At 45.6% G+C, this 12724-nt stretch overlaps 1 protein-coding gene across 2 annotated transcripts in view; it reads left to right on the plus strand.

The window, feature by feature from the left end:
- Nucleotides 1–246: 246 nt before the first annotated feature.
- Nucleotides 247–12724, plus strand: part of IGSF3 (immunoglobulin superfamily member 3) — a 141076-nt gene continuing 128598 nt past the window's right edge. For both annotated transcript variants that reach the window (XM_090059333.1, XM_090059341.1), the window contains exon 1: nt 247–824. In XM_090059333.1, the coding sequence (XP_089915459.1) occupies nt 782–824 (43 nt within the window). In that variant the 5' untranslated portion in view covers nt 247–781. The remainder of the gene's footprint in view (nt 825–12724) is intronic.

The raw sequence follows: 12724 nt of genomic DNA on the forward strand, positions 1-12724 counted from the left end.
CGGTGAGCAATTTGAAGTGAAGGTGAAGGTTTATTAGCACGCTTTGTTGTTTTTTTGAGCCCCCAGTCCCATCGTGCCATCTTCGGGACCTGGCCCCGGGGCCGCGTGCGCCAGCAGCACGGCTCGGGCACCAGCTGCGCCCTGTGCCAGCCCGGGGCAGCCCGTGAGACGAGACCCCGCCGGCGCCTCCCGCCGCCCCGGGGGAAGGGGGAGGGGGAGGGGAGGAGAGGGCGGAGCGCGGGAGGAGTCTGCCGCCCGGCCGCTCCGGAGCGGGGTGCGCCCAGGCGCTGGGGAGTGGAGCGGAGCAGAGCGGGCGGGTAGGTAGGTAGGTAGGTGAGTTGCTGTTGCCCGCCAGGCAGGCAGCCAGCCAGCCCCGGGCGGTCGGGGGGAGCCAGGCCCCGACAACAGCAGGCGTGGGCTGCCTCCCGCGTGCCTCCTTCAGCCCGCGGCCCGGCCCGGGGCAGCACGAGCCCGCGCCCGCCGCAGGGAGGCGCCGCCTGCCCGCCAGCCCGCCCCAGCCCGGCTGCACTGGGGCTCTGGCCCTGCCTGCCCTGTGCCAGTCTCTGGGGAGGCGGCGGCGGCGGCGGCGGCGGCAGCAGCAGCAGCAGCGGCGGCAGCGCTCCTTTCGGGCACTTCCACTCCTCTCTTATCGCACGCTTTCCGCCCCCACCTCTGCTCCTTCTGCTCCCACCAGAAGATCTGGACGTAGCAGGCGCTGACAGCTCAAGAAGCGAGAGCCCGTGGGAAGGAGCTGCCCTGTTCTCCTCGCTCCCCGACAAAGATGAGGAGCCCTCTGCTAGGACTGACGTCCCTTCTGCTGCTGGGTAAGCCGCTGACTCTCCCGGCGGACGAGCCGCAAAAAGTTGAAGCCTGGGTTCCTCTTGGTTGCAGCTGGGTCAGTCTAAGGGTGGGCGATTGGTGAAAGGTTGAAACCCCTGCTCCTCTTTTAGTGGTGTTGGTCTAAGGGTGGGCAGTCGGTGGATGGTTGAACCCCCGTTCCTCTTTAGGGGTGTTGGTTGTAGCTGTGGTTTAAGGGCAGGAGATCGGTGAAAGGCTGAAGCCCCCACTCCTCTTTTAGGGGTGTTGGTCTAAGGGTGGGAGATTGGCAGAGGGTTGAACCCCCATTCCTTTTTTAGGGGTCTTGGTTGTAGCTGTATTTATTTAAGGGCAGGGGATCAGTGAAAGGTTGAAGACCCTGTTCGTCTTTTAGGGGTGTTGGTCATAGCTGTGTTGGTCTAAGGACATAGGCAGACAAGGTGCTTTGGGTAAATGTGATGTCTTTTGTTAGACCAACTAAATAGTTGAAAAAAACTGTTCTTTGGCAAGCTTTTGAGTACAAGCAGCCTTCTTCAGGCAGAGGATAGACTCTCCCTCTGCCTGAAGGAGAGTATTTGTACGTGAAAGATTGCAAAGAACAATTTTTTCAACTATTTAGTTCGTTCCTCTTTCAGGCTTGTGGCAAGGACCGCTGGATGAGACTCCCTCCCTTAGCTGCAGGATGCTGGGCAGTGGATCGTGCTCCGTGCCTTTTCACGGGAGATGCCAGGCGTCTCTGGAATTGGGGGAATAAATGAGCAAAGGCAGTTGCATTTTGATCCTTAAATGCTTTCAGTGGCATCTTGTCGGCATGCTCCTATGCCTGGGAGCCCTAGTCAGGCACCTGCACCCCTTGGTGCTAGGGGCAGTTCAGATGTGGGGCACAACTCTGGGGCTGGAAAGGAATCCATTCAGAACTGGTAAATTAGGTTGGAGCAGGGGAAGGAATTCAGTGGAACGGTTGTTTTTCTGTTAGGCCTACAGCCTGCCACTTCTGACTGTCTAACTTAACAAGCTAACTTCAGACATACTTGAACCGAGTTGGTACTTGACTAAGAAGCCTCCTGGTATATTCATACTGACTAAGAAGCCTCCTGGTACACCCTACCTGAAGCCAGTCAGTACTCAACTAGGAAGCCTCCTAGTATGCTCTAAGTGGTACTCATTTCTTACAGTACAGGCAGAACTGACCCCTTGTGGGCTAGGCTGTGCTGGTGGGTATGAAAGTTGTCCCTTGTCTCCACTTATTGAAGATTTTTTTTTTTTTACAGGAGTCTCTTTCATCTGGCACAACTGCCTGCCTTCATCCCCTTTCTAGGTCCAGTTACATACAGTATTCTTCACTGTGCACCTTCAAGTGTTTTGTAGTACTGCTGGATACTGTTAAACCGTGGTGTGAGCTGTCGTGTCCCATTCCTCAAGTGCCTGCCTTATTAAAGAAATATGCATAGTTTTCTGATGAGCTTTGGGATCTCTGTCTGAAAGTTGTTATAGCAATGTAAGATCCCTGGTTTGATGAGTTCAGGGAGAACCGAATGCAAGGCAGTTGAAACATGCCACGCTTGGTAACAGCCCACGTGTGTAGCTTAGTATTAATAAGATGCATACTGGATCTGTGAAGAAATACAGTATAGCATTTTTATATCAGCGTTTTATTCATATATATATATATATATATTCTGCTACATGTGCTGAGGGAGATCTTCTTTCAGTGTTTAAGCTTCCAGTACGCTCATTAAAGTGAGGGTTTTTTGTGAACTTTGTTAAGCGGAGGACCTGGCAGTATCTTTTGTGTCGAGTCATAAGGACTGGTAAAGCACGTACAGCACAGCTTGGAAACCACATTTTTGTTTGACTCAGGCAGTCATGCTTTCTAATTTTGTGCGTGTGTGGTTTTTTTGTTTGTTTGTTTGTTTGTTTTTTAAACCATCTTTCCCTTGCCAGAAAGACTACATGAGCCTTTGAACTGGGTGTGGGTAGAGTTCAAACTTGTAAAAACAATAGCTTTCCCTTGGCTGGGGAAAAAATGCTAGACACTAAGTTGTCATCTATTGCTTTGATCTGTAATTTGCAAACCATTTATTGTAGTATTATAATTGATGTGGATTGCAGTTGCTTATTGGTTTAACTTTATGTGCTTGGGCATTACATCTTGGATTAAGGACGCTATGATTCTGGATAAACTTTTCCTAATATGGAGTGAGCTGGGTGCCTAGCTTTTTTTTCTTCCTGCATAGTCAATACAGTGATGATGCTCCCCTGCATAACAGTAGAGGGCATTGTACTGCTTGAGGTGCTATCTTTCATAGGCAATGTTAAATTAAGATCCTGATAATTCTTTTCATATAAAGCATTTAGGTATCAGCCCAATGCCTTAGCCAGATTTCAGCTTTGTAATTATTTCCTGCCCATGTGAACTCACTTCTTCAGGGAAAACTGGATTGAACGTTCTTTAATTTTCTGTCAATCGTGTGGGTAGAAGAGCTGTCAAAGTATCAAACTACTATTGTCTTTTTTACCTTGGGGGCAAAAGAAGAAATGCATGTCAGAACTATGCACATATCTAGTTTGTAAAGCATGTTGGTATTCTGGGTGTAAGTAGCTATATAAATGTAAGGTGTTCGTTTAACCAAAAAATGCACATCGCCCAGTTGGAGGGCGCAGTGGATGGTTTCATGTTGGTGTTCATTGGGTTTTTTGGCATTTTAGCTACCACATGAGGTTTTAAACCCTGAAGCCTCTTGTTTTTTTTGCAGAAAGCCCCAAGCTACTCTTCTTTCACCTGGAGTTTCTCTAGGCTAGAGAGGACATGGTGGAGTCCAAATCTTTATCTTCCCTCATAACCTAAATCTTCTGAATGAATCCTTGTTTAGACAGCTTGTATGCACAGGTGCCAGTGTTATAATACAGAGCCTGGATACTATAGTGGTGGGTATATTTGGAAAGGAGCAATAGTGCATATTTTTCTACCATTTTAGAAACCCAGTAGAACTGCAAAAAGAATGATAGTTATAGACTATAGGAAAGGCTGGTGAACAGTTTACATAATCTGAGAAAGCAAGTAAAACTAGCTAACAAAACTGGAGAAGTAGGGATTGAAAGACCACATCTGGCATGTGGGTGTAGCTCTGAGGTTTCTTTTGCTTTTTTATTTCTTTTACTGCAGTGTTTCAGTTTCAAGGTTTTAAAGAAGTAGCAGTTTATCACAGTGAGTACAAAATGAGGGAATAGGGCAAGTATTGTAAATAATCCCCATGCAGCGATGAGACCATTAATACCTCTGCCAGGCAATGCTAATCGCACATAGAGTTGAAAGATTTACTTGCTTTTCTGAGGGATACAAAGATTTATACTACAGTACTTATATTGTACAGTGCAATATATTGGAAACATAATACAGTAGACTTCTAGAGAAAGCGAAACTCATTTCTGTGGGTGACTGGATTATGAATTTCCCCCCTGTATTTGCATTTGATTTGTCTACAGTATAAGGAATACCACCTGTGAATGAGCATGAAGAGCTGTAAATCACAAACAATTTATATATGTATGTACATACATATACCCATTACCCTCTTCTCTCTCTCCACTCATGCATAATAATTGGTGATTTAGTTACAATTCTTAGGGGGGTGTGGAGCTACTGAAACTTCCTATCACCACAAAGAATATGTTGTAATAAAACAATGATGCTGAGATTATTTAAATTGTGGTACGGGATGGCTGCTTCTCTGCCCCAGTGGCCTTTTCCTTGTGGTTTTTGCCAGGGTTCTGTTTCTGTCCTTCCTCTTGCTTGGTGTGTGCACAAGGAAGTTAGTAATGAGAGTTTGCTCTGCATAGCACCAACATGCCCTGCCATTCCACTTTTCTGTTCATCTAGCATAATTGCTTTGCTTTCTTTGTGCCCAAATGAGGACAGGGCAGGAAGGAGAGAGTGGTGGTTTAGAGGAAATAGAGTTGTGCTGAAGGTGGTGGCTGAATGGGAATTCAGTTTTGACGGGGGTGGACATTGTTTGGCTGGTGGGGGCAACCAGAGAGAACAGCAGAGATTTATTCACTGTCTTCTCATTGAAGCAGGCCTCATTCATCTGCTTCTGGATATCTAGTTAGTAACGGTGGCCAAGAACATGCTTTTGCTACTGATGTCCAACTTCAAAGCTGCAACCATTCTTAGATCTGGACTTCACGGTGGTTGCCCATGTTACCTCTAGACAGGGCTCCTGCGTGGCACACTACATGACTTCAGCCAAAAGAGACTTTCTGTTTAGAGGGTCAATGTTCGGTGAGTGTGAGAGGAAATAGATGTGATAGAGGTGGTGGTTGGGTGGGAATTCAGCGATGATGGAGGTGCTCTCTAAACAGTACTAGCAAGCTATTTCTTTTTCAGTACAGTTCAAGTTATGACACACCAGGACCCGAGTCATAGGTATCTTGGAGATCTTTCTCTTTGTTAATCCACAGCAGTTGGCATCCGAGTTCATGGTCCTTAGTTTGAGAGCATCCTTACTGAAAAATTGAATCAGCTATTAGTTAAAAGAGCTAAAAGCGCACAAGCTATACAGATGTTGCGGAGCTGAGTTGAAGTAACATACTGCTGCTGGTGGTAAAGCATGGGGTTTTGTTTGTTTTGTTTTGTGTTTTAAACATCTGCAAGCAGCCTGAATGGTTAAAACTAGGAAACTACTCATAAAGGAGGTGTTATAGGGAAAACTTCCCTTGTCCTGCTTCTCTGCATCACACAATTTGTATAAAATGGTTGTCTGGGGAAAAAGATGAAGGCAGGGTAACCAAAGTAGATATATATGCACTTCAAACTAACATGGCTAACTCTGTCTCTTTTGAAAAAGACAACAGAAATGTTACTCCATCTAGTAGTAAGCCAGGAAAGTGGAACTCGGCTTGACACAGTAATAGGACATGAAGCCTGCTCTAATCTGAATGAATGACGCTGTTCTGATAAGTAATTGCTAATCTGCAAGCTCCTCCTGTATAGCGACTTGTGCCAGAAAAGTGTCTGCAGGGAGGAGAATACTTTCCAGACACAACTGTTTTTTTGTGATTGACTTGCTTGCTTGTATCAAGGACATTTAGGCCCTCAAGCCATTGTCTGGAATGAATTGCAATGCATATGACTGCCTCTGGCTTTTAAGCTATTAAATGTGCTTCTTTTTTTAAGGCAAACCTGCTAGGTTTCTTTTGACTCTCTTTTTTTTATATTGACATTTTCTCTGTCTCTTCCTACAATGATTTTTAGACTTAGGTTAAATGTTTTGAGGACATTTAGCATCTGTTCTTGTTTCTTATCATCTGCACAGAGGCTACAATTGATGTGTTCCCAGAAAAATGAAGGTTAGAATAATATTTAAGGTAAAGTTCATGTCTCCTAGTGATGAAGTTCATTTTGTAGGGGCCTCCTCTGAATTCAGCACTAATGTGCATATCATCTGTAGCCCTAATTTATCATCAACTTCACCAAGAACAGGAGGTGTATCAATAAAGAATTTTTGGGCCGATATCAATGGCTGATTTATTAATGAGCCATATCGGCCAATACTGATCTGATTGCCAATATGCAGCCCAGCATCTTGGAGAGCAGTGTCTAGCTGGTAACTCTGTGGCGGCGGGGGGAGGACAGGGGCATGGGGAAGGACAGATTGAGGCCCCTCCAGTGAGGGAGGAGAGGGGCAGGGGCAGGGGCAGTCGCTGCTCAGCCAGGGCAGGGTGCATGACAGAGCCGCTAGTGGCTCGTCTGGGGGCGCCCTCAGTAGACTTATCAGCCAGAAGCTCCTCTCCAAGCTCCTGGACTGTCCGTATGCATGCTGAGTCTGTGCACATGCATGTGGCACTTACTGGTGATGTTATCGGCCACATGGGCTAAAAACGCCAATTGCCAATAATGTCAATTTTCCTTTTACTGGTGCCGATATGATATGGACCGATGTATCAGTGCACTTCTACCAAGACCCCTGCCTCCATTATGCTGAGACCATGTTTTGCAATGATGGGTGTTAGCAAGTTTTTCCCAATAAGAGTTTTAAATAGAGAATGGCAATAACAGACCAGGAACTTTTTCCGTTTCCAGCCATCTCTAAAAGTTGTAATTGAAAAGGTCTGGAAACCAATAGGCTCAGACAAATAATGAAAGATTTCTCTGGGCAAAGTAACCTTGACATTTGGTCTTTCTGTCATCATTGCATGACTTACCCCACTGCATCTTGACCAGGGGACACACTAGCTGTGAAACTGATTTCTTATTTGCCTGGATCTGGTGAGGGAGCCTATGAACACTAATCAGTTCTTAAGTCTTAGCTTCAGTTGTTTTAGCTGTTCTGCTGCCTTTGAGGTATTTTGGAATGGCCACCTGGCTATGCCTCTTTAAATTTATAATCTGTAGTTAGTGTTTCAATGATTTATTTTTTTTTTCCAGGAGTGTCACTGCCATTTGTTTAGGGGCTGGAAGGAGGACATCTTATTCAAGGTTGCATGGAGTACGGACAGATTTTGGAAATGCTAAATAAAAAGAAGCTGAATTGCCAAACCAAAGAATAGAGGAATGGTGGGAGGCTGGTGAGGAAACTGGTTTTTAACTGAAAAGATGAGAAATAGATAAAAGGTTTGTTTTTGTTTTTTTAAAGCTAAGGGAATGCTGGCAAGGATCTATGTCTAAAGTAAAGAAATGTGATCAGTATATGAGGGAAATGGATTGTGAGACTCTATTTATTCCAGATCACTCTACTCCAGCCACGAATCCTCCCTAATAGTGTAGCTGATAGCTGCCTATCAGGGAAGACTATGGACATGAGAATTGCATAGTGCTTTTCCTGTCTCTCATGATATCATCAGCAATAAGATTCTGCAATCAGAAATGAGCTTATACTGCTGAAGTGCAGAGGTCAGGGGACTCCAGCGTATTTTCCCATTATTGTTTTTGTTCCATCAAGCTAGCAGAGTAAGACCTTTGTCACTAAAGCCAGCATGTGTGTGAGGAGACATAGGACAGATGTGTTGAGGAAGAGGGAGCCGTTGTGTACAGATTTTTTTGTTCTAATGACATAGGTAGGGTGTGGGGGGGGGGGAGGAGTTGCTTTTTGGTTTTGGGGATTTTTTTCTGACATGAGAAGTGGGCTGCTGTGGACTGTGAGCCGGCTGGAGGTGGTAATTGTACCAGCACATCAGCATTTCAGGGTTTGCTTCAATTTACCAGTGACGCATAAGCTTGGAATGCCTTTTGTTTCACTTTGTTCTCCCCCTCTTCTTAGGTGCATGTGCAGAAAAAAAACAGCTGTTCCACAATAGCTGCCTTTCTCAGTGCTGCTGGAGAAGGAAGGGCTGGTTTCCAGGGCCTCTCAGTGAAAGGGAAACTGAGGGTAACTTTTATACTAGAAAAGGAGACCCTAACCCCTGAAGAAGGGAAGGGTTTGTGATCTGGCTTCACAGCTCTGGCCCTTGCCCATTCCTTTGCAGCTCAAGCCCCTATATTGTATCTAGCTGGATCTTAGTAGGAGTCAGGAAGGCACCCGAGTTGGGAAGAGGAGGCAGTTTATGTTGCAGAAAGACTTTCAGAAACATTCCACTGTGGAAAGCTTGAGACAGGCAGTAATAGTAATTAAGGATCAAGATTGATACACTCACTCTTCATTGTAAAATAAACTTTCTAAGTGTACATGCATGTTGGGAGCCTGGAAGGAGGCTATTATAGGATCATAGGGAAGTAGGACTGGAAGGGACCACATAAGGTCAGCTTATCTATCCTCCTGCTCCAGGCAAGATGGTTCCTGGCTAAACCATCTCAGCCAAGTGTCATTCTAACCTGCTCTTGAAAACTTCCAAGGATGGAGATTCCACAAGTTCTCTAGATAACCTGTCTGGGTACTTGACCACACTCATAGTCAGAAAGTTCCTCCTAATTTCTAACTTAAATTTCCCCTGATGAAATTTGAGGTTGTTGCTCCAAGTTCTGTCCCTTATAGCCATGACAAAAAACTCATCTCCATCTTCTCTGCAAATCGCCCTTCAGGTATTTGCAGATTGTTGTCAAATTCCCCTTCAGTCTTCTCTTCAGACTAAATAACCCAAGTCCTTTCAGCTGTTCTTCATAAATTGTTCCTCTCAGGCCCCTAATCATTTTTGTCACTCTACTGGACTCTTTCCTAATTGTCCCCATACTTCTTGAAGGGGGCGGGGCAAAATGGACACAGTACAGGCAACTCGCTGTTAATACTTTCACTTAGCACTATTTTGCTAAAACGCTTATTTGAAATTGATACCTGATTTCACTTAGTGCTCAGTGAGTCTCGTTTTAACACTTGTGGTTGCCATCTTGGGTCATCAAATACTTCTGGTTTCACTTAATGCTTGTTTCATTTAACACTTGGTTTTTCAAGAACCAATTAAGAGCACTAAGTGGAGGTTGCCTGTACTCCAGGTGAAGCGTCACCAGTGCTGAATGGAAAGGAAGACTCGCTCCCTTGATTTGCAAGTGACCCTCTTCTTAATACAATCCAGTATGCTGGTTTTTTGTATGAGAGTTGCACACTGTTGGCTCATATTCAGTTTATGGCTCATTTTAGTTTATGGTCTACTGTAACCCCCAGGCCTTTCTGCAGTAATGTATCATAGCCAATCTTTCCCCAGTCTGTACTTGAGCATGCAGTTTTTCTGTTCCAAGTGCAGGACTTTGCACTTGTCCTTTTTGATTTTTCAGCTGGTTGATTGTGGACCACTTCTCCAGTCTATCCAGGTCATTCTGGATCCTAGCTCTACTAGCAAGAGTATCTGCAACTTCATCCAATTTAATGTTGTGTGCAAGATTACTAGGTATGGACTCAATCCCATTGTCCAAACAATTAATGAAGATATTAAAGAATACCGAAGCCAGGGCAGACTTCTGGAGAACCCCATTTGATACCTCCTCCCAAGTAGGCTTTGAGTCATTGATAACTATTTGTTGAGTACAGTGATTCACCTGTAATCCACTTCACAGTACTTTCATGTAGTGTCTATTTTCTTAGCTTTTTAGTGAGAACATCATGGGAGGCCAGTGTCAAAAGCTTTGTCTAAGTAGAGGTATATAACATGTGCTTTCCCCTTCAGCCATAGAGCTTGCCACCTTATCATACAGGGGAATCAGATAGGTCAGGCATGACCAATACTAGGAACCCCCTATACCAGCTGTTCCTGATCACCTTGTTCTCCTTCAGGTACTTCACAATAGATTCCTTGAGGGGATGCTTCATGATTTTTCTAGGTATCAAGGTCAGGCTGATTAATCTAATTTCCTGGATCTGCCTTCTTCCCTTTCTTAAGGATGGGTGTTATATTTGCCCTTTTTGGATGTTCCAGGACCTTAACCAACCTCCATGAGTTCTTAAAGAGGATAGTCAGTGGCTCTGAAATTGCCTCAGCCAGTCCTTCAGTATCCCATCTGGTCCTGCCAATTTAAGAGAAGCTAGAGGTTTTAAGTAATTGTTAACCTGTTCTTCTATTACTCTATGCTGTTTGTCTCCCTTCCTGTCCTTCGTTGCCAGCTGCATGTGTCATCTGGTAGCTTCCCCCCTATTTGTGAAGACTGAAGTGAAAAAGCCATTGAATACTTCAGAAATTTTCTGCATCATCTGTAACTAGATTACCTTCCACTTTCTGCCAGGGACCAACAGTTTCTCTGGTCTTCCTTTCAACACACTTGTAGAATCCCTTTTTATTGTCTTTTATGTCCCTTGCCAGCTACATCTCAGATTGTGACTCAGCCTTCATAATTTTCTCCATTCATGGCTGTGCAATGCTCTTATACACTTCCCTAGTACTATGATCAAGTTTCCACTTCTTGTAGGAATCCTTTTGTGAGTTTCAACTCATTGAAGAGATTGCTGTTTACCTAGGTTGGTTTCCTTTTGCACTTCCCATTCTTCTATCGCATCAGGATAGCTTGCTTTTGCATCCTTAAAAGGGACTCCTTAAATTACAGCCAGCTCTCTTGGACTCCTTTTCCCTTCAGACTTTCCTTCCAGGGGATCCTGCCTACCAGTTCCCTGAATTTGTTAAAGTCTGGTGAAGTCCAGTGTCTTTATTTTTGTGCTCTCCTTCCTTCCTCTCCTTTGACCCTGAAATGATGGATTTCAAGACCCTGTGTCACCCAAATTACCTTCCATCTTCATCTTCTCAACAATTCTTCCTTGCTTGTGAGCAGGGTAAATGAGTAAGTCAAAGTGAGCTTCCCCTCCAGTTGGCCTCTCTACTGCTTTTATCAAAGAGTGTGCCATGGGCGACTGGTGCCTCCCAAGTCTGGGGGCCGCCAGCGAGGCATGACCGGGGGGGCCCTGTGGCCAGCCGGTGACCGGGGGAGAGTCTCCCAGCAGCTGGTCACCGAGCACGCCAGCGGCATGGCAGTGGCAACAGAAGTGACTTCCACATGCGGCATTCCCCCCAGTGGAGCCAGTTTTAGGGTGCGGGGACACAAATGCTCTGCATTCCCCCCTACCAGCTAGAGAGCTCCCTGTCAGGGGGGCACCAGCGCTCTCAGGGGAGCACGTGCCCCCCCTCCCCGCCGTGTCCACCTACACATCACCTGTGGCTTGTATGCTGCTGTCTCTCCCTCCCAGCAGCTGTCCTGATAATTAGAGTCCCCTATAAGAACCAGGTCCTGTGATTTGGAAGCTTCCATCAGTTGTTAAAGAAGGCCTCATCCACCTGTTGGTTTGGAGGCCTGTATCAGATACCTACCATGCCATCCCCCACTGCTGTTTCCCCCCTCCAACCTTTATCCAGGCTTTCAAAAGGCCATGTTGCACTGCACCTCAGAACATGTATATTGTCTTCAGATATAGGACACCGCCGCCTTCTTTTCTTTGCCTATCATTCCTGAACAAGCTATACCCATCCATGACTGCACTTCAGCCATGTGAACTATCCCACCATGTTTGTGTAATCCCTATTACATCATAAGTCTCTGATTGTATGAGGATCATCAAGTCTTCTTGTTTGCTTCCCAGACTTCTTGCATTAGTATGTAAACATTTCAGGTACCCGACTAACTGTCCTATTTTTTCTCCTGATAACATTGTTAAAGCTTGTTATTGCTTCCCCTTACCAAGTTTTTATTCAGGTCCCCTGGCTCTTTACTTACCCCTTGGTTTTTGTATCCATTCTCTGGTGAACCTAGTTTCAAACCCTCCTCACTAGGTTAGCAAGCTTATACATGAAGACACTGTTTCCCCTGTGTCTGGTGGAACCCATCTCTTCCCAAAAGAAGAGATTTTTATATCCTGATAGTTATATTGGCAGTATAGATAGAGATTATATCCTGACTCTGTTATATCATGGTAGTTTCCTTTTTTCAAACAGCTGTGAAATTGATCTTCAGGTCTTACCCCGAGCACTGTGTACAATCTTGTTTTCTCAATCAGCTCAATGCAAAGGGTCTTTTCCTGTGTGCTTTTGGAAGCTTGTCCTCCCCAGACCCATGCCTCTGGAGGAGAATCGCCCACATACAGCAGTATAACTCAGCAGTCTGTAAGTCATTTGGAGCCTGTGGCAGGGGGCCATCTCAAGGCTGGGACTCATTGTCGGGCCGCCCACCTGTCTAGGGCATTCTGTCCTGCCTCACCTGCCATGCCTTGATGTGTAAGAGAGGATGGAAAATTGTGGGAGGCTACCCATTTAATGCTGTGATGCCAAGGGCATAATACATGGCTCCAACCTTCCCTTTACTGTGTCCCATGCCTCACAGATGGCATCCAGTCACTATCCACTGTTAGTCCCCTGGCCCCTTAACTGGGCCACGCTCAGCTTCTGGCCCAACTTGGCCTTAGGTGTCCTTAGTTATGCCTGGGCCTCATGCCCCCTCACTGGGGCCTCAATTCCAGCTACTCTGCTTGGCCCATGTGCAGTCCTGCAGGTCCCCTAAGGCCCT

This window comes from Crocodylus siamensis, chromosome 1 (genome assembly GCF_052110815.1).
Source record: "Crocodylus siamensis isolate JL-2025a chromosome 1, ASM5211081v1, whole genome shotgun sequence".
Lineage (NCBI taxonomy): Eukaryota > Metazoa > Chordata > Crocodylia > Crocodylidae > Crocodylus > Crocodylus siamensis.